Below are 18,709 nucleotides of genomic sequence, written 5' to 3'. Positions count from 1 at the left end.
TTGAAGGTGGTGCTGCGTTCAAGTTCAGTTTTTCAAACAGGCAACTGAGAAAGGCCTACATAATATTTAAAGTACGAGTTTTACAGTAAATATATGAAACTATTTTAATAACTGAGCAGATTCTGTATGGTCACACACTCCATCATCTCATCCTGTACTGACTCTCTGGCTGCTGATGACATTATAATAGAGATAGAGATAGAGATATACTTTATTTGTCCCCAGTTGGAGGAAATTATTTTTGTAACAGCAGCTTACAACACGGGACAGGGGAATACAACAATGTACTAACATAGTTAAGAAATATAATAACAGTAATAATAGCAATGACAAGGGTAAAATATTATAAAATAAAATAAAATAAAATAAAATAAAAATAGAATAAAATATGGCAACTATTACGTATATGTACACACTATGTACACTTCTATCTGATAAATAGATAAGGTAAGTTATTGCATGATAAAAAATTGCACCAGGTTATTTAAAAACAAACATACACAGTACGAAGAACAGTGTGATTCAGATGGATACAGTAGTTATTTGTGAATGTGCCAAGTCACATAGTAACTTCCATGTAGTGGAATGAAAGATGAGAACAGATGATTAACGGGACACAGCAGTGCTGGTGTTAAACAGTCTGATTGCAGATGGGATGAAGGACCTGCGGTAGCGCTCCGTCCTGCAGGGTGGGAGTCTTAGTCTGCTGCTGAAGGAGCTGCTCAGGGACCCCACAGTCTCATGCAGGGGGTGAGAAGGGATTGTCCATGATGGATGTCAGCTTGGCTAACATTCTCCTCTCACCCATCCCCTCTATGGAGTCCAGTAGACAGCCCAGGACAGAACTGGCCCTCCTGACCAGTCTGTTAAGTCTTTTCCTGTCCCTGTCTGTGCTCCCTGCTCCCCAGCAGACCACTGCATAGAAGAAAGCAGACGCTACCACAGTAATACATAGTATATAATATTATATGATTATTTGTGTTATATTATATTATGTTATATTACATCATCATTGTATACTACAACTTACAGTCATATTATATACCCATATTTATTTATTATATTGCTTAATCTGTCATAACCGAACCATAATCACACCATGTCAACCTGTCACTACTGAATCATTTTTAATACTGCCTGTCATTACCACTATTTAAACAATTTGTAACATTTGTACATATCTTAATACTACTATAATAATATCTAAATTTCTATCTATCTTTATTTATCTATTTTTATTTTTACTTATTTTATTTTACTTATTGAAACTTATACTTGTAATTATGTCTGAGTTGCTGCAACAACCGAATTTCCCTCCGATCAATAAAGTAACATCTCATCTCATCTCATCTCAAATTACTCCCAGCAGTTTGGCACATGTTGTTGTGGTGTTTTCATTGATACCCAACACTTGCTGACACCAAAGCCTAATTTATGTTGTGTATCAATCTCACACTGAATGTATGTTTTCATATATCACCACTGGTGTGGGACATAACATCACTCTGGTTGTTTTAACCTTCTTTAGCTCACGGTTCAAACTTGCCTCTAAATCAATACAAATGCACCATAGTACAGTTTACATTTTATGCTGTAGCCTACAGATAATCTACATTAATGTTAATATTTCTAGAGATAAACAAGCCATGACCTTTGTTCCTTTTGCACAATATAAATCATAATACTGACAGGTACCCCTTAAAAGCCTTCCCTGTTTCAACATGTGCAATACTTTGATCCCCTGTGCAGTACCTCAACAACCATGTACAGTATTATAATTTAATCTGTAACATAATGTATTATTATGTTCATCTGCACTCTGGCTTTGGCACATTTATTTATGTCTTTAATAATACTTTTGTACTTTTCCTTGTACAGGTAGTATTTTTATTTAGAATTTTAATTTTGGATTTAGGTTTTTCATATTTTGGACTTTACTTTCTTGTTGTGAAGTACCGAATTCCTTGTAGGTGCGAGCCCACTTGTCAATAAAGCTGTCTTGAATCTTGAATTGTGTTTCACCATTGATGTGAGCAAAAACTGAGCCTTATTGGAAACTCTTTGCCTACCCCACAAAAAAAAGAGGGACTTTTGTTTAATATTGAATCATTAGAAACTAATACATTTTACAGTTGTGAGGCTAAAACACGGACTTTATTCACTTACTGTATTTACTGAGCTCCTAAAGCGCCTCAAAATCACTCTTCATGGTCCTTAATAATTTTATACCTCAACCACAAGATGGCACCACAGGATTACATTAAACTGAAGCCAGAGCCTTTCTAAGCTTTGACAGGAACACTCTAATACATGATTTGGATACGCTTTGCTTAATGTTAAGAAAAGACAACAGTCAGACAAATGACAAACACGTAATTACCTTTACAGAACTGGAGTGTGTGTGTTTTAATACTGGAGCCCTTTTAAGAGCTCCCCATGAAAACGGGCGGACACACTTCGTCCTGCAGGTGTGATAAACTTCATGCAGAAGGACCGGGGATCTTTTTCAACAGGGCTCTTCACAAAGCCACAACAATCCGATTACTCAGTTACACTCATGTGGAAAACAATCAGATAGTTTGGTGTATTTTGACCGATGGCTTTGTTTTATATTTCACTTGTTTTCACATGATCCACAGCTGCCACCTGCTTTTTGACTGACATCGGTTTGGCAGTTTCACTTACTGGAATACTCACTGCGCAGTGCGCACACATTCTCATTTGGTTTCAATTACCTGCAGTATTGTCTTTAATCCACTGGCGGCGGGTCCTCTCCCTTCTGCTGCAGCAAGGTGGCGCTGGAACACAACTTATCCTCCACAGGGAGCAGCGTTATGTACAAAAGGCCTGAACCCTTGCGACTGGATTTACAAAGCCACATAGGGTCTCTATACCCTCACTGCTGGCGACAGCATGGTTAGTGTAGTCACGCACGTCAAATTGCACAAAGTTGGCATGCTCGAAATCATCATTACAAATCAAACTGGGATGATTTGCTAACTTCCTCTCAACTTTAAACGCCAGGTAGGAAGTCCAGTTACGGATCAATATGACTCTACAGCTAGTACAGGAAATAGTAAAAGGGAAAAACGCTTCGGACGTGTTTGGCACCAAGGCGGACGCGTAAATACGCACGAACACATTGAACCTCAGAAATGTAATATTTCCAATAAAAGAGATGGGTAACCCAAACCTTATCCCAAAAATACAAACACACACTGAATTCACTCAGAAGAGTAAACACACAAATACTACCAAAACAAAGAGAATAGAGCTTTTAATAATACAAATAATAATAATAATAATAATAATAATAATAATAATAATAATAATAATAGTAATAATAATAATAATAATAAATTGTAATAAGGTGTCATTTGTCTACATCTGATTGACTGTACAGAGAGCCTGAGGTGCAGCCGTTGCCTGCGCCTATTAAACCCAGCGCGCAGTTTTAAGGAGCTGAACGTTGCCGGAGGCCCGGTGCTCCGGTGGAAGTGGTTGAAACCAAGCCCTAGACAAACAGGCTGGATATTCAAAAGGGACCCCGCTCTTTAACCCACTCTCACACAGCCCTGCTTTAAAACCTACTCCTCCTTAGTGCGCGGAGCCCCAAACAACATTTCTGATCCCCCCACCTCCCTCTCTTTTGTCCAGTCCTGCTAAGGTCTATATAGCTGCAGGTATTGTGTGTGCAGTTAAAGTGTGATCGCCTTTGAAGTCAAACATGAAGGCTTGTTTTAAATATTAACACCACAAAGAAATCTATAGATTTTTGTGGAATTATGAAATGCAAGAAAACTCCAGAGTTTGAAAGCTTTTACTGCAGAAGTGTAAAAACACTGAATATTTCTTTGTAAACGTTGACATATATTCTTGGTGCAAGTAATAAATATATTCATTATAAGTGTTTGATGTGAGAGAAACAATCATGGGGTTATTTGCCATTGAGATGCACTGCACTGTGCGTCCCATCTGCAGCCTGCGTGTGTGTATGTGTGTGTGCGCGCCGTCAGAAACTTGAAAGAGGAGAAAGGGGGTTTTGGACTTAAGCTTTCACCATTATCACCTATGTTAGTGCACGTGTTGCTCTCCACTGTGTGTGTGCGTGTGTGTGTGTGTGTGTGTGTGTGTGTGTGTGCGCGCGCGCGCGAGTGACAGACAGACAGACAGAGGGAGAGCTCATTCGCTCATGGCCGGAGGGGTCTACATAAGTATGTATTAGAAATAAACAGTGGATAAATAAATAATGAGCCTCACAATAGCGGGGTAGCTTTCTGCGTGGAGGTAATGATGTTGGCAGTTAACCTTCAAGTTTTTAACTCGACACAGTTTCATCTGCGCGGAGAGTTCCTGGTTTTACCAAGAGGAATCACTGTAGAGAGAGGAGAAGGTTAATTTACGCACAACACATATCTGTCCTTTTGACTTTAATGTCAGTTTAAGATAACACATATTTAACTATAATTTTTTGCTTTTCTCCATCATCTTTAATTCTCATGCAACTTTAGCATATTCTCAATTAAGTCATCTTTAGTGGTTAATTTCCCCCTGGAATTAAGGAGTAAAGCTGCATCGTGTGTCACTAACACAATGCAGTTTTACAGTTCTTAGAAACACGGCACATTTTTTCTAACATCTGATAAAATTATCTTTTTAATGTATGAAAAATGAATGTGTTTGGCTTAACTGAGCACTTCATTTTTATTTCTGAAACTGAAATCAACAGCTGTGATTTAGTTCCCTCAATAAGAAACATGTGATTATTTTTTTCTTTCATATTAATCATTTGTATTAAAAAGTCTCATTAAACCGATGAAGAAGATCAAATGTGTGGCATCGTAGGCCTCCACAGCGCCCAGACAAAAAGGCTTTCCTATTTTCCCCAGGTACTCTCTCCTTTCTCGCCCACACCCGTATCAGTGCGCATGCGTCACCAGGTGGCCCCGCACCGCTTTTACGGCCAGGTGAGTCGATTCGGTCCAGGTAAGAAGTAAAGGTTTACTTTGGGACCGAAGGCTCAATGAGATAGACACGGCACCGGATCGACCGAAAACGCTCCAAAGACAGCAGAAGACAAAGAATGTCAATTATGGGCAAGATGGGGGAATGGCAGGTATGTGTAGTGCTTACTTTGAGACAAAGAGACGGCTGAGGAAATCCATGAAAACTGTCAAAGTGTCGACTTGTTGTGGGATGAGGCTGCACAGGCACCGTAAAAACCTTTAGCAGAGGGTGGAGGGACAGAACTCTTGTGTAATTCTTATGGATTTTTATCCGTTAGGAGATCACACCTCGAACTTCCCCGTTCGATTTTGGAAACTCTCCTTTTCTACTGAGATGCTTCCTTACATGCCAAACTGCTCATCTCTTTGTTTTGCTTTGAGAACCTGAGGACGAAGATCGCATGTTGTTGCATGTCGCAGTTTAGATCCACATATGTGTTTAATCACACATTAGACACATGTGTGGAATCAGACAGGAGGTGACTTGGTTGGTGAAATTAGAGCTCTGGAAAAAGACGAGACATTTCCTCTATACAGTGTCGTGCGTAATGTAAATAAATCAGAACTTTATATTCATGTTATTCACACATGATGTCTCAAAATCGGATGACATGTTATAATATAGTTACAAAGCACCCCATAATGTTCCTTGCATAGAGCTCTGCCTCCAGATTTGCTTGGTTTCACTGTAAACCTGGCCTTGTTTATTCAGACGACCTGAGGTCTTCTCTAAAACAAAACCCTCTCAACCCTCACTCGTTAAAGAACCTCTCACCACCACACACAACCTGGCCTGACCAGCAGAAAGACACTCGCATGCATAGCTGTCATTGTCAGCCAGTTTCATCTCCCTCTTCTCATTAATAACAACTGCTTTTCAAAAGAGGGAACTCCACCAAAAATGGTAATCCAGGTTTTAAAGCAGAGGGGCCAACGCCTTGCAGAGCTGGCGACCTGTCTGCTGACCCACGACCTGCTGAGGTGAAGGCTCGGCCGGCGACAGGGCAGAGCCAGGCTCTCCCTGCAGCTCATTCAAATGAAACAAGGCCATGTTGTTGTGTTAATTATTTACATTCCCCCTCACAAACCCTGCGCCCTTACAGGTAGTCAATAGACCTGTAGAGCTGCTCCGAATGGCTCAACCTTTTTAACATAACATTGAGAGAAAAGCCTCTCAAGGTCTCCAATCTCAATGGGATTAAAATAACAGTTTGAGAGTTAAAATATCAAGGCTGGCAACAAAGTGTGTGACAGGGTTTGATTTGCATAGACATGCTGTGTTCACGTCAAGTCTTGGAAAACGAAAAACTAAGGCACTCGGTTTAATGGAACCAAATCAGATGGTGCCAAAAAAGTAACTTTAACAACTGCACTTGTTTGTTTTAATTATAAGAGAATGCAAAAGTAAAATTTCTGCAGTTTGTTTTGGTCTCCTGTAGCCTCGAAAAGACACAAAATCTACAATAAAACGTCCCAGGTGCATGCAGGTCCCCATGCATGACTGTACCCCCCTCATCAAACTCACACCTGACTGAACAGTAGAAATAACAAGAGTGTGTGGCGTCTTGCTGCTTTAGTTTTTACCTGTGCGCTGTCCATTGGTGTTGTGTGAGCAGATGGGGGGGGAATCAAACGGCTGTTGATATGCTAATGAGGCCCTGTGCCAGTGTTATTACAGAGCTGCTCCAGCCCTTCACTTCCACCATTAGAGGGAGACCTCAGAGCGCAAGACAGACAGCAGCCCACAGCTTCAATAAAAGTAGTTTTTCTGAGCGGGGAGCACAATTCACTGAGTGAAAACAAGACTATAAGACGATACCCAAACTCAATATCCACCTCAGCAACCCATGAAAATGCTTTGGAAATTAACTGATAACATTAAATATGAAGATTGCGAGGTAAGGGGCTCCTCTTTGATTTTATTTAATTTTATTTGTGTATTAATGAATTAACCAAGGTAATCGTTTTTGGGATTTGTTGCATTCTTTTGATCCAAATATGTCATTCCTTTGACAACTGTTGTTAGACAAAATGTATGCAGTAGCAGAATGAGCAGATATATGGATATGATATATTTTCACAAGTGCTTCTATTTTGAGTATTTTAATGGTTAATAATTAGTGAATTACTATGATAAAATAATTTATCATAAAAACTGTAATCTAATTTTTACTTTTTAATATTGCATTATGTGCAAAAAAACTAAAAATGTATTTCTGTATTGGTTAATTTAAAAATGTTGCATGCGTAAAATTACCTGCTATTATTTTCAATGTATTTAATAACGTGTTTCTTAAATTGAAATTAACATCACACACATTTATCAAAATATGTAATGGCAGGGAAATGGCTAAAATAATAATATAAACTCACCACTCATTTAATTAAAAATAAATATTGCACCTTAATGGCAGATGTTAGCGCTAACACAGCATGCTTTATTCACTGTTTAAATGGCATGGACATCAACCCCTTCACTTTTAATATCGCTGCAACTTGAGCCGTTACATTTCGCGTGTGTGCATGTATGTGTGGAGTATATACACAGAGTGATTGTTGTTATGTGCATAGACAAAGTTTGGCAGTAATATCAGGGACTAGTTTAGGAGTGGAGGAGCCTGTCGGACGTGTTTTCGCCCGCGTCCTGGGAGGATAGGGACGGCCAGGAGCAGGAAAACAAAAGCTGAGCACCTCTGCGCTTATCTTGTTCTCATTGTTTTAATTTACAGGCAAATGTTTACTCGTTGGTATCGATGTAGAAATTAAAATTTTCAACCGAAATCCGGTCACGGGTTGTTGTTCAGTATTTTTAAAAAATGATCGAGCAGGAAGGGGAGTGGAGCTCTCTTTAGCCGCGCGTAAAAGTTGTTTAGAGCGCCCGATCCTCGCGGCCCTATCATAGACTGTTGGAATTTATTTTTCTTGCTTTCCTGGTCAAAGTTAAAAAGTTAGCCAGTGTGACTCTAGCTTTGGGAGCCGAGGAGGAACCGGTGGAGTAATTCGGCGCAGACAGAAGAGAGAAAGGAGCCCCATGGAGGACGGCTCGCTGTCGGAGTCTGAGGTGGAAAACAAAGGGACGAGAGGTAGAAATGAGCCGCTCGGAATGCCCATAGCGTCGTCTGCTGGATTTTCACCCAGTTCAGAGGTGCACATTGTTTTCATCCATGGCTTCTTCTTCTCATCCTGTCTGCGGTCCACCTCCCTTCATTCCTATGTCTTTCTTTCACTTTTGCGCTTTGGCCCTGGGACCCTTTTAAAATGCCCCCCCTCCTCCCTCTCGCTCTGATTCGTCAGACGGGAGTGAATGTCCCTCTTTTTGTCTCTCTCTCTCTCCACTCCCTCCACAGTCTCTCACTCCCTCCTTCTCTCTCTCTCACTCCCTCTCTCTCCCCATCTCTGATTAGATATACTGATTCCTCCTTTCAATGGACGTCATTTAAGCGCAGACTCCTGCCTTGAGTTGCGTCCTCCGCTTCACGCCCGATTTCCGACCATTCTTTCCTTATTATTAAGTATTCCTGTAATATTAATAGTCATGAATGCGTTCTATTAGGAGTCCAAGAGGGAGACGAAGAAGCGGCTCTTTTGCTAATATGAGCTCAAGCGAAGGGACGGCAGCACTGTGATAGAAGCCAGGAGAGCAGGGAGAAAAAGAAGGGTTTACCAAGAGAAACTTTTCGACCCGAATCCGCCAGCACCGCCGAATATCTGCATTTTTTGCCCCAGATGAAGGGCAGTGGGGATCTTACCATTTATTTCTGATGGATTATCGTCCTGCTGCTGTGGCACATATCTGAGCGCCGGGCCAGCGTGATCTTACAGGAGAAAAGAAGAGTCTTTTTTCTGGGGGCTAATTTTTTGTTTTGCTGTTTCATTCTCTTTGATCGCCCCGAAAACATTCAAAGTGTTTTTCGAACTGAATACTCAGTCGCACCAAAAATCCTTCGAGATGTTAGTGCACAGTTTTTCCGCGATGGTAAGTTGCTGGAGCCTTAGCGTGTCAGAAAGGCTACTTGATAATTGTATTTCCGAATCTGTTGTAACACATTTCTGTCGCTGAATAATGTTTTGTGAAGCTTGCAGGCATGAAAAGTGTGGGAAAGGATGAAATAATGCCGTGCTCGGTTATTTATTGGAGTGCATCTCCACCTCCGGAATTTAATGTTTCATGTTATTATTTAAAATTGTCTTTAAAATCATGTTTCATTTTTACTTTGCGCTCACAGTAAGCAGCGTGCTTAATGTGAACTTATATTTTAAAAATCAAAAAGTAGGACTTATTTTAATTTAAGATTCCACACTTGGTCTTATTCCTGTCACACACAGGCCAGATTTGATAATGCCCGCAAAACATTCAGCTGTTAAAACAAAGACTGAAATTACCCACATGTGTAGCTGTGTGTTTTTAAACTGCATTAAGTCTCAAACACTTTTCTTTCTCTATCCTTGGCAGGACCGTCACGACGGCACCAGCAATGGGACAGCCAGGCTACCTCAGCTGGGCGGCGTGGGCCAGAGTCCCTACGCGAGCGCCCCTCCGCTTTCTCACACGCCGAACTCGGACTTCCAGCCCCCGTACTTCCCCCCGCCCTACCAGCCCATCTACCCGCAGTCTCAGGACCCTTACTCGCACGTCAACGACCCGTACTCCCTCAACTCTCTGCACGCCCAGCCGCAGCCGCAACACCCGGGCTGGCCGGGCCAGAGGCAGAGTCAGGAGAGCAGTCTGCTGCACCAGCACCGCAACCTGCCCCACCAGCTGTGCCGGGAGTACCGCAGGGAAGTGCTGCTACCGTCCGGCCACGGCTTAGACACGGGACTGTCAGACTCTATCCCTATCCATGGAATACCTCACTCTTTAGAAGACGTTCAGGTGAGGCAGCAGCTGGATTCATTATTTTACGATCTTACTCTCTTAGTAAACAAAGGGTTAAAATTATTGGTAGTACTATTATTTTTGTAGGCATTATTTGTTTCCACATCTTATACAAAAAAAACAGCAAAAATATATATAAATAGGACTGATTTATTGTTGATAATCTTACATTATTATCAAGGCCGATTCATTTATTTTGTGTTAGTATTTTATATTCGTACAGACACATATCTATACAGTGTTTTCATTCAGTTGGCTTTATTAATTTAATTATGTTTTTATTTTAGCAAGTGTTTAAAAATGCCTGCAGGATGACACGCATTGAATACATCTTTGGATGCAGTCGTTTTACTGCATACAAATATATATTCGTAGTTTTGTCAATATACATATTTTAATGAAACAGCACATTTCATCATCCCTATTTTCATCTTATAATACATTTTACACTAACGCTGTTCATTTCAAAATTCAAAGTGTTTTTTTTCAAGCTACATTTTTAATATCAAATCAAATAGACAAAAAAGAAAACGCATTTATTTCTCCAAACGTCTTTTAATGCGAACTGATTTTATTTAATTCTTATTAAAAAAAAAAAAAAGAGGATGCTCGCGGTGCTTTGTGAACAATGACATTCTCATACATTGCATTTGCACTGAGAGCAGAATTGAGTTTGCTGTATTGGGTTGAGATAATAGCTACGATCACTTAAGATGCATGATAAATGAGCGCTAAAATTGTCAATAACCCCCATTCTTATTTGGAGTGTTCTCCACAGTTTTTAATCAGAAACAAACACCAATAATCCTCTAATTAGTTCATAGGCCTTTAATAGGCTGCGCCGCCGTAATTACTATCCAATCTAGATTAGAAGTTTCCTTGTGAGTGGAGCCAATCTGAGGGCAAAATTAGGTCAGGATTATGGGGCGACACAGCTTCGTTATTTAAGTCTGAGTTTGTGTTCTGGTGTAATGCGTCCATGAACGCAACCCGCTGGACAGTAGTAACAGGTATGGGCCCTCGTGAACCTCCATGTTGGCTGTTTGTTGCTAATTGTGTCGGGCTTTTGTTCGTGCACGGCTCCCTGAGTTGCGTTCACGTACACATGAATAAAGCTGGTATTATCTTGTGCTAAAATTGTCCGTTTTTGTGCATTTGTGTCACAGTCTGTTGAGGATCAAGGAATCCACATTCCCGACCAGACTGTAATTAAAAAAGGTAAGCAATTTCCTCCGAGATATCATGCATGTTTCTGCAAGCTGCAGTGCACACCACTAGGCACACACACTCACATACACACACCATTCGCCATTCTGCTCGAGAGAACTGGATGCATTGCGGTAATGCCTGACTGATCCTAATACGCAGTAGCCTATTTTTCATTACATGCTTTCCAAGTGCATCAAACTGGCTGCACCTTTTTCTCGCTGATGGAATTTACTGTCAGCGTTTCAGAGCAGCGGGGAGATGAGTGGAGCTGCTGGGCTTTGAAGGCCCCGTGGTATTGATGGTCAAAGATACAGGCCTATAGCTATAGACGATTCTGTGGTGGAGAAAGCCAATAGCTGCAATCACACAGCATGGTCAAATTTAAAATGGAAGTTGGATGGAGCAGAGTCTGTCATTCAGAGAGGGAATACTCGGCTTGGAGAAAATCACTTACTTACATGTTGAAGGTTGTTTGATAACGCAGACTTAACTACTTATATTTGCTGTAAAAAAAAAAGAAGCTCTGAATCATAATGTGAATTATTTAGTCAGGCCTCCTCAGCTTAAAGCGTTTTGTCAGCTGAATTAAGAGCGATATGTCGCCATTTTTCTTTCTTTCTTTGCTTCATATTCCCATTCTTTCTTTTTTGAGTCTGTCTATCTGCGTATCAACGTGATAATTGGCTTCTTATATTAGTAATCTCAAGAGTTCGTTTAACTCCTATTGTCTCTATTAGGCTCCCCTGAGCCATTAATGTCACAAGTGATCTATCCAAAGGCGCACAGTCCCCTTTGTCTCCGGTTACTGCACACCAAAACGGTGGAAAGCCCAGTGGTGCTCTGTCCCCCCTCCTCCCTCCTCCCCGCTCGGTGTGAAATCACACACGGGTAACGGTGTTTTGCTGGATACCAGGACATGTCAAAATAGGTAGACTTTACCAAATCTCCAGGATTGTGTGGTTGCTTTGTGCCGGGCGCGTTAACAGGCTGCATGAACGCGCAGATACTGGAGATTCTCGCTCTCTGCTGCTGCTGCATGAATATGTTGACCGGTGCTTTTTAGATAAAGAGCAGATAAGTGGAAATACAGCGGAATTTGGTACAGTGGGAATCATCCCAGATGTTCGTGATTTTATCTGCACACACAAACAATTTTATTATTAGTATTATTTCCATGTATAGGCCTCTATTGCTCGCTTTCCTCTGCATGTCCTTGTTGCTGAAAGTGTACACATGTGGTGCTAAACTCTAAATCCGGGGCCTAAATCCCCCCTTCTCATTTAGTTAAGGCTCTGCATTGCATGAAATTCACTGAGCACGGTCTCTCTCCCTCTCTCTCTCTCCCTCTCCCTGCCTCCCCCCTCCTTCTCTACATCACACCATCCCTCACTTTCTCCCCCCTCTCTCTGGATATAGGTCCAGTGTCTTTATCCAAGAACAACAACATCTCCTCCATCCCCGTAAATAAGGACGGTCTTTTCGGAGGGGTGGTAAACCCCAACGAGGTTTTCTGCTCGGTTCCGGGTCGCCTGTCCCTCCTCAGCTCCACATCCAAGTACAAGGTCACAGTTGCAGAGGTGCAGAGACGCCTCTCGCCGCCCGAGTGCCTCAACGCCTCTCTGCTGGGCGGGGTACTGAGGAGGTGAGTTAAAAAAAACAAAACACCTCTCTCAGTTTCTACCTGTTTAGAGCTATGTGTATGAACTCTCTCTCCCCTACAATCCATTCTTTCTGTGCGCGTGCATCTCTCTCTCCCTCTCCCTCCCTCCCTCTCTCTCTCTCTTCTGTACCAAGAATAATTAAAATCGACCAACCATGACACCTAGCTCCTGCATTTAAAGCAGGAGAGGTCTGTTAAATTCCATATTAACTTCTCTCTCTCTCTCTGTCTCGCTCTCTCTCCTTCTCTCTCTGTGTCTCTCTCTCTCAAATTAATGTAGGCCTAGTCTGTTTCAACCCCAGCTCTATAGGCCCAGTGAAGGCATTACACATGAAAACATTGGTCTCTAGTGAACTGTCTAGTGAAGTGCTGCTACAGACGCGCAGCCAGTAATAGTGCTGCCTATTAAGCAGGCTTTATTTATTCATTTTGTACAGTATTTGTCTGCAGCTGAGAAGGCCCAGGCTCTTTTGGTATTATTTATAGCTTGTAGGGGGGGATGTGGCAGAGGGTAGAGCCCAACACATTTAATTCAATCAAGTTTGAATTAATGGAAAAAAGCTGGTCATTGTTTGACAGATTAAATTACGCATCATAACAAATACCACAAAACTCAGAGTTAAAGGATATAAGCGTTAACAGTCAAGTGACAGTGTTTCAGGGAGTCTGTGCTTGTGAGTTGTCTCCACATGTGTAGATTTTATTAAAAATATTAACATGTTGCTTTGTTTTTGTTCGCAGGGCCAAATCTAAGAACGGAGGGAGATCCTTAAGGGAGAAGCTAGATAAAATCGGTTTGAATCTACCTGCGGGAAGACGCAAGGCAGCCAACGTCACCCTGCTGACGTCACTAGTCGAAGGTAAGTCGGCTGCCGTGAATCACGTTCTCACTCTAGCTGCTCCCGCGATATCAGGTGCTTGCAAAATGGGAGTTTCTCTCTCTCTCTCTCTCTCTCTCTCTCTCTCTCTCTCTCTCTCTCTCTTTCTTTCTCTGTGTTGGAAATCAGCATATGCGCTCATCCGTGTAATGTGGACCGACTTTGCCTCGCAAGTAATAAAGCATGAAGGATGTGTGTGTGTGTGTGTGTGTGTGTGTGTGTGTGTGTGTGTGTGTGTGTGTGTGTGTGTGTGAGAGAGAGAGAGAGAGAGAGAGAGAGAGAGAGGGAGAGAGGGAGAGAAAGAGATAGAATGGTGCTGGTGATTCTCGTGGCGTTGCAGCGTTATTGGCCCTCGCTTTCAGGAGCGCACTTGCAGGTCCACCACGGCTGGCCTAGTTTACGCACTGGATGAATTTGTGTTGAAGTCCAGTTAATTATTGAGTGCTGCTTGTTTATTGGGCGCCGCTGAGCTGTTTCACCTCATGGATGAGAAGTCGATTGATTTATTAACCCTTTTGCATTGTTTCAAACATTAATACACCATGGCTATGGCAGCACAGGCCTGATTTTTAATTCTTTCGTTAATAGCTTCTCATGCTTTGGCTCTTAGTGAAGATTTTCGTTGCATGCAAATGGCACAGAGCTGACCTATGGGGAGCTATATGTTTTGGGTCTATTAAAGAATAAATTAGTCAATTATGGTGCGCTTTTACGCGACTGGATAAATCCATTTTGCTTGCAGAGTTGGACCTTATTATTCAGTGCAGTGGTATTTGGTGAGCAGTGGCTTTCCAAAGGTGAAACCCTGCGATGGTTCATTGGTCCATGTTAATCATTACTGCGGAAGAGAGCCGAATCCAATGTGCTTGGTAGAGATTTGGTGCTGTATTGTAATGAGCCTGGAGAAATGTGTGATTCTGGGTAATAAGGAGGTGGTGGCACGTGGGGGCTTGGATGGGTGAAGGCAGCTGGTTGTTTAGTGAAGGGACAGTGTATTTTCTGAAGTGCTGTCATTGTTTATGATCCGCTCCATTTTTATGGAAACGAGTTTACTGGACATGAGCTTTGATGCTAATTGGCGCATGCGTTCTTCCGGGGTAGAAGCTTATGGGCAGGAAGCCCTGCAGTAAAAACTCAACTGCTTCAGGAAATTAAAACCAAAGACTTGGGGAGAAAAAAAAATGTCCAGAAAGAGAGAGAAGAGGGGCGAGTTTAGACTCGGACAGAATGAAACCTGAAATTCTCAGAGCTGAAGTATGGAAAAAGAAGAGAGATTTAGGTATAGCCTTTCAAAATTGCTTCCCCATGCCTGTGTGATCTGCTGGACTTCAATAATGTGCAGGCATTGGTAATCAATGACATGGTGTTAAGCATGACGCTCGGTCTATATTTCATATCCACTTATTGTTTCTGCTCCATATTTAAGCGTTCTCACGGTATGAGGAGCAGAGCTTGACTTGTATTGACAGCTCGCAGGTCTGCTGTCTTATAATTCCGGGGCTTTTATTTTTGTAATCATCATCATTAGTGTTGTTGAGGCACAGGTGTTAAAACCCTGCTGTGTGCACACGCAGCTCAGTTCAGATTAATCACGTGTTAGTCCAGGCAGGGAGTGTGAACAGCTCTCATTTTGATGTAACCATATTTAATAAAGAAAAACACACTCAACCCCCTTTTTCCCTTTTTCTCTTTCTCAGGCGAAGCGGTCCATCTTGCCAGGGATTTCGGTTATGTATGCGAGACCGAGTTTCCAGCCAAGGCAGTAGCTGAATATGTAAACCGTCAGCACTCCGACCCGAACGAACAAGTCCAAAGAAAAAACATGCTATTGGCCACGAAGTAAGTGCTATCATCACATTTCACTGTGTCACTGCACCTTATGCATCCCAGTCTGTTTGTGGCTCACACGTGCGCGCGTGCACACACACACACACACACACACACACACACACACACACACACACACACACACACACACACACACACACACACACCACATTACTTAATTTAATAATTTATCATCACTTTTTTTGTTTGCTATTTTTTAGTATTTGAATGACGGTGGATTTAAAATATAAATAAAGTTAATATTTGTCAGATTCAGAAGTATGATGAAGCACGTTGCCAATATTGCTCAGTCTTATTTCTGCTACTCTATTAGCTAGCAGATATTTATCATTCAGACAATAATAAACACACCTCTGGACGCAGATTGTCGCATGTCAGCTCTTATCGTTTCATTTGATCTCTTCGAATCAGTGATCATTAAAATAGTGGAGTGCTGTTTGAAGAGGACAGTTGTTGGTGTGTTTGCCTGGGCCTTCCTCTCATCCACACGCACAGCTCTGTTGTGTTTGCCTTGTGATTTCAGTGACATTGACACATAGCTGGGTCTCATCCAGTGCTACCATTGCTGTTGGTTATTTTTACTCTGCGTTTACTGCAACATGGGCATAGCTTATAAAAAAAAGGCATAGAGAGGCAGAAGCCTGCATTTATTATTGATGATGGACCGCTATAATCAAACAGCTGTCAGCTATAACCGCTTATTACAGCCTGTTTGCCTGTTATTAAAATACCAATAGCATGAAATGGAGAGTGAAGACGTGTCAAGTCATCTTTGAATGGAGGAATATATTTCACTTTAAAATGTTTCACATAGATTTACACTTCACTGCAGATAAGCACGTTTGGTGAAAATGGAGGTGTCCTTGGAAAGACTGGAAATCAGAAGTTCTGTTATTTTTTGGAGACATTTCTTGATTTTTGCATTCAGTCAACACCTGGAGTTCACAGTGTGCACGTGTTCGATTTACATTGAGAAGTTATAAGGATTAATATTTTACTACAGAAGAACATTTATTTGTAATTTTTTTAAAGAAAAGAAAAAAAATCTGCCACTGAGCTGTGAGATTTATTTCCACTCCTCTGTAGCTGCAGGACATTTTCTTTGGCTCTTCTGAAAATAGCAGAATGGGTGACTGAACGTAATTTCAGTCACCTTTAAAACGTTGTGGAAATGATCGCAGTAAGTTGATTTGCAGATAGATCCAGGTGAACTTGTTGCACCTTCGTTGTTGTTTTTTGCAGTTTTAACTTCTATTACGCAAACTCATGATTCCCAACAAAGCACAACTCGTGTTAAAAATATTTTCGCAGTGTTCCAAGTTTGATTTATTTTTATCAGGACATTCAAAAGTGTGTAAGGGTCACTGGTTTTCCTCCTGGTTGCTCACACTCCTTTTCTCTGTTTCAGGCAAGTGTGCAAAGAGTTCACAGACCTCCTGTCCCAGGACCGCTCGCCGCTGGGGAACTCACGGCCGCAGCCCATCCTCGAACCGGGAATCCAGAGCTGTTTGACCCACTTCAGTCTAATCTCGCACGGTTTCGGGACCCCGGCACTGTGCGCGGCCGTCACGGCCCTGCAGAACTATCTGACCGAGGCTATCAAAGCCATGGACAAAATGTACCTCAACAACAACCCCAACAGTCACTCAGATAACGGCACTAAAGGGGACAAAGACGAGAAGCACAGAAAGTGATGTTTCCATCCCACCTTCACCGAGGGGCCAAACAAACCCAGGGGCCCCTTCTTCTTCTACACCGACCCACATCCCTCCGCCTCGCCCCGGCCCCCCACCCATCCAATATAAATATTATAAATACCTTATAAATACTATTGATAAAGTTAAACGTGCCACTTCCTGATCTTGCGCGGTTTTACATGTTTTCTTTTTACATCCCACTTTGGATTGACGAGGAAACGACGCAAGAATCTTCTTCTTCTTCTTCCAACACCTGAACCGTACGAAATGTTATTTAAAAAAAGAAAAGAAAAAAAAGCTGCAGAGGAACAGCTCCAGGGCGAGGAAAAGGTGTGTTTGCCTCAGCCAGAGGACTTTTTATGTACTCCCCGTGTTTTTTTTTATGAGCTGCAACGAATGGACTGAAATCCAGCGAAGCCCTCTATATCTCAATTTCACGATTGTGACAAAAACGAAGCTAAAAGAGGATGAATTCTTATCAGTATTGTGAATAATAAACTTGAAAAACACAGAGAAATTCCACAGAGCTCCATGTCATGACTTCAGTTGTAGACTCTCTCTCTCCACGCGACCAACTTGAACTTTTTGAATTTCAACACGATTCACGGTTATATAAGGGAATCAGTGTTCATGTATGTATATATTTATTTATGTGTAATTTAATGGGAATTGTAAATATGGTGCGTCTGTTGAAACTTCTTTTTTTATTTATCTGGTGCCTCCTGTTTTAGTGGGTTTGAATATTCGGTTAGTTCTTCATGTGATTTTATGGTTCTTAGAAAAACAGAAGTTTGGGGTATTTTTTATTTCTCTGGGATATTTCAATTCAGCCCTCTTGTAGCATGTTGAGGCGACATTGAAGCAAGTGAACAAATTGAATAGAAATAAAACTTCCATTTCTCTCTATATATATCATCCTTATTCAGTTTTTTTAATTTGAGACAGAGCATACGTGAGACCCTGAGGGGAACTGTTTTTTTGTGTTTCTATTTTCGTTTTTATACAAGCTTTTATGTGTTGTGCCAATCAGAATACGTTTCACCTCTTGTTCTCTCCTTGAAGCACCATAAAAGCAATAAATGGAATATTGTCTTTTTTTAAATGTTGGAAGACATTCAAAAAACATTTTTTGGGACCACCTGGTATCTTGTTCTGTCCGATAATGTCCAAAATTGGAGGCGGTTTTAGCTGTATTGTATAGACATGTGCTGGCAATAGTTCCCATGCCTGTCAATGTATTATAGTCCTTTGTTGCCCAGAAAAAAAATAAATATTTGATACGCTTCATCTCGATTATTATTCATATCTTTTAATTTTTTATTCACTGCTTGACTCGCCGGGGTGTGTTTTTTTTCCTTTCTGTATTTTTTCCCATTCTGAACGGCTACAGTAATTGAGTTTAAGTCTCCCCTGACGATTGCTCCTTGCAATAAGCAGCTGAACTCATTGTTTCCCTCAAGTATAATAAAAAAAATCTTACTTTAAACTCCCTGGTTCAGAGCACAGGATCTTATGCAGGCCAAATGGCTCACAAC

At 41.5% G+C, this 18,709-nt stretch overlaps 1 protein-coding gene across 2 annotated transcripts; it reads left to right on the top strand.

The window, feature by feature from the left end:
- The first annotated feature begins 5,055 nt into the window (after positions 1–5,055).
- Positions 5,056–18,459, top strand: tfap2a (transcription factor AP-2 alpha). Of its 2 annotated transcripts, none has more exons than XM_034706578.1 (7): positions 5,056–5,116; positions 9,460–9,879; positions 11,049–11,100; positions 12,508–12,733; positions 13,493–13,611; positions 15,327–15,468; positions 16,886–18,451. In XM_034706578.1, exons 1-7 carry the CDS (start codon positions 5,084–5,086, stop codon positions 17,169–17,171), a joined length of 1,278 nt encoding a protein of 425 aa, XP_034562469.1. In that variant the 5' UTR covers positions 5,056–5,083; the 3' UTR covers positions 17,172–18,451. The 2 variants fall into 2 exon arrangements, with proteins under 2 accessions (XP_034562469.1, XP_034562470.1); XM_034706579.1 differs by lacking the exon at positions 5,056–5,116 and adding an exon at positions 8,438–8,982 and having other exon boundaries at positions 16,886–18,459.
- The last annotated feature ends 250 nt before the right edge of the window (positions 18,460–18,709 follow it).

The sequence above is a fragment of the Notolabrus celidotus genome, chromosome 17 (genome assembly GCF_009762535.1).
Source record: "Notolabrus celidotus isolate fNotCel1 chromosome 17, fNotCel1.pri, whole genome shotgun sequence".
Lineage (NCBI taxonomy): Eukaryota > Metazoa > Chordata > Actinopteri > Labriformes > Labridae > Notolabrus > Notolabrus celidotus.
This window is presented reverse-complemented; position numbering and strand designations above follow the sequence as displayed.

Coding starts and splice junctions, on each gene's coding strand:
- tfap2a (XM_034706578.1), top strand. CDS start 5,084: ATGTCAATTATGGGCAAGATGGGGGAATGGCAG. Junction 9,880..11,048: donor ACTCTTTAGAAGACGTTCAG/GTGAGGCAGCAG, acceptor TTTGTGTCACAG/TCTGTTGAGGATCAAGGAAT. Junction 12,734..13,492: donor CTGGGCGGGGTACTGAGGAG/GTGAGTTAAAAA, acceptor TTTTGTTCGCAG/GGCCAAATCTAAGAACGGAG.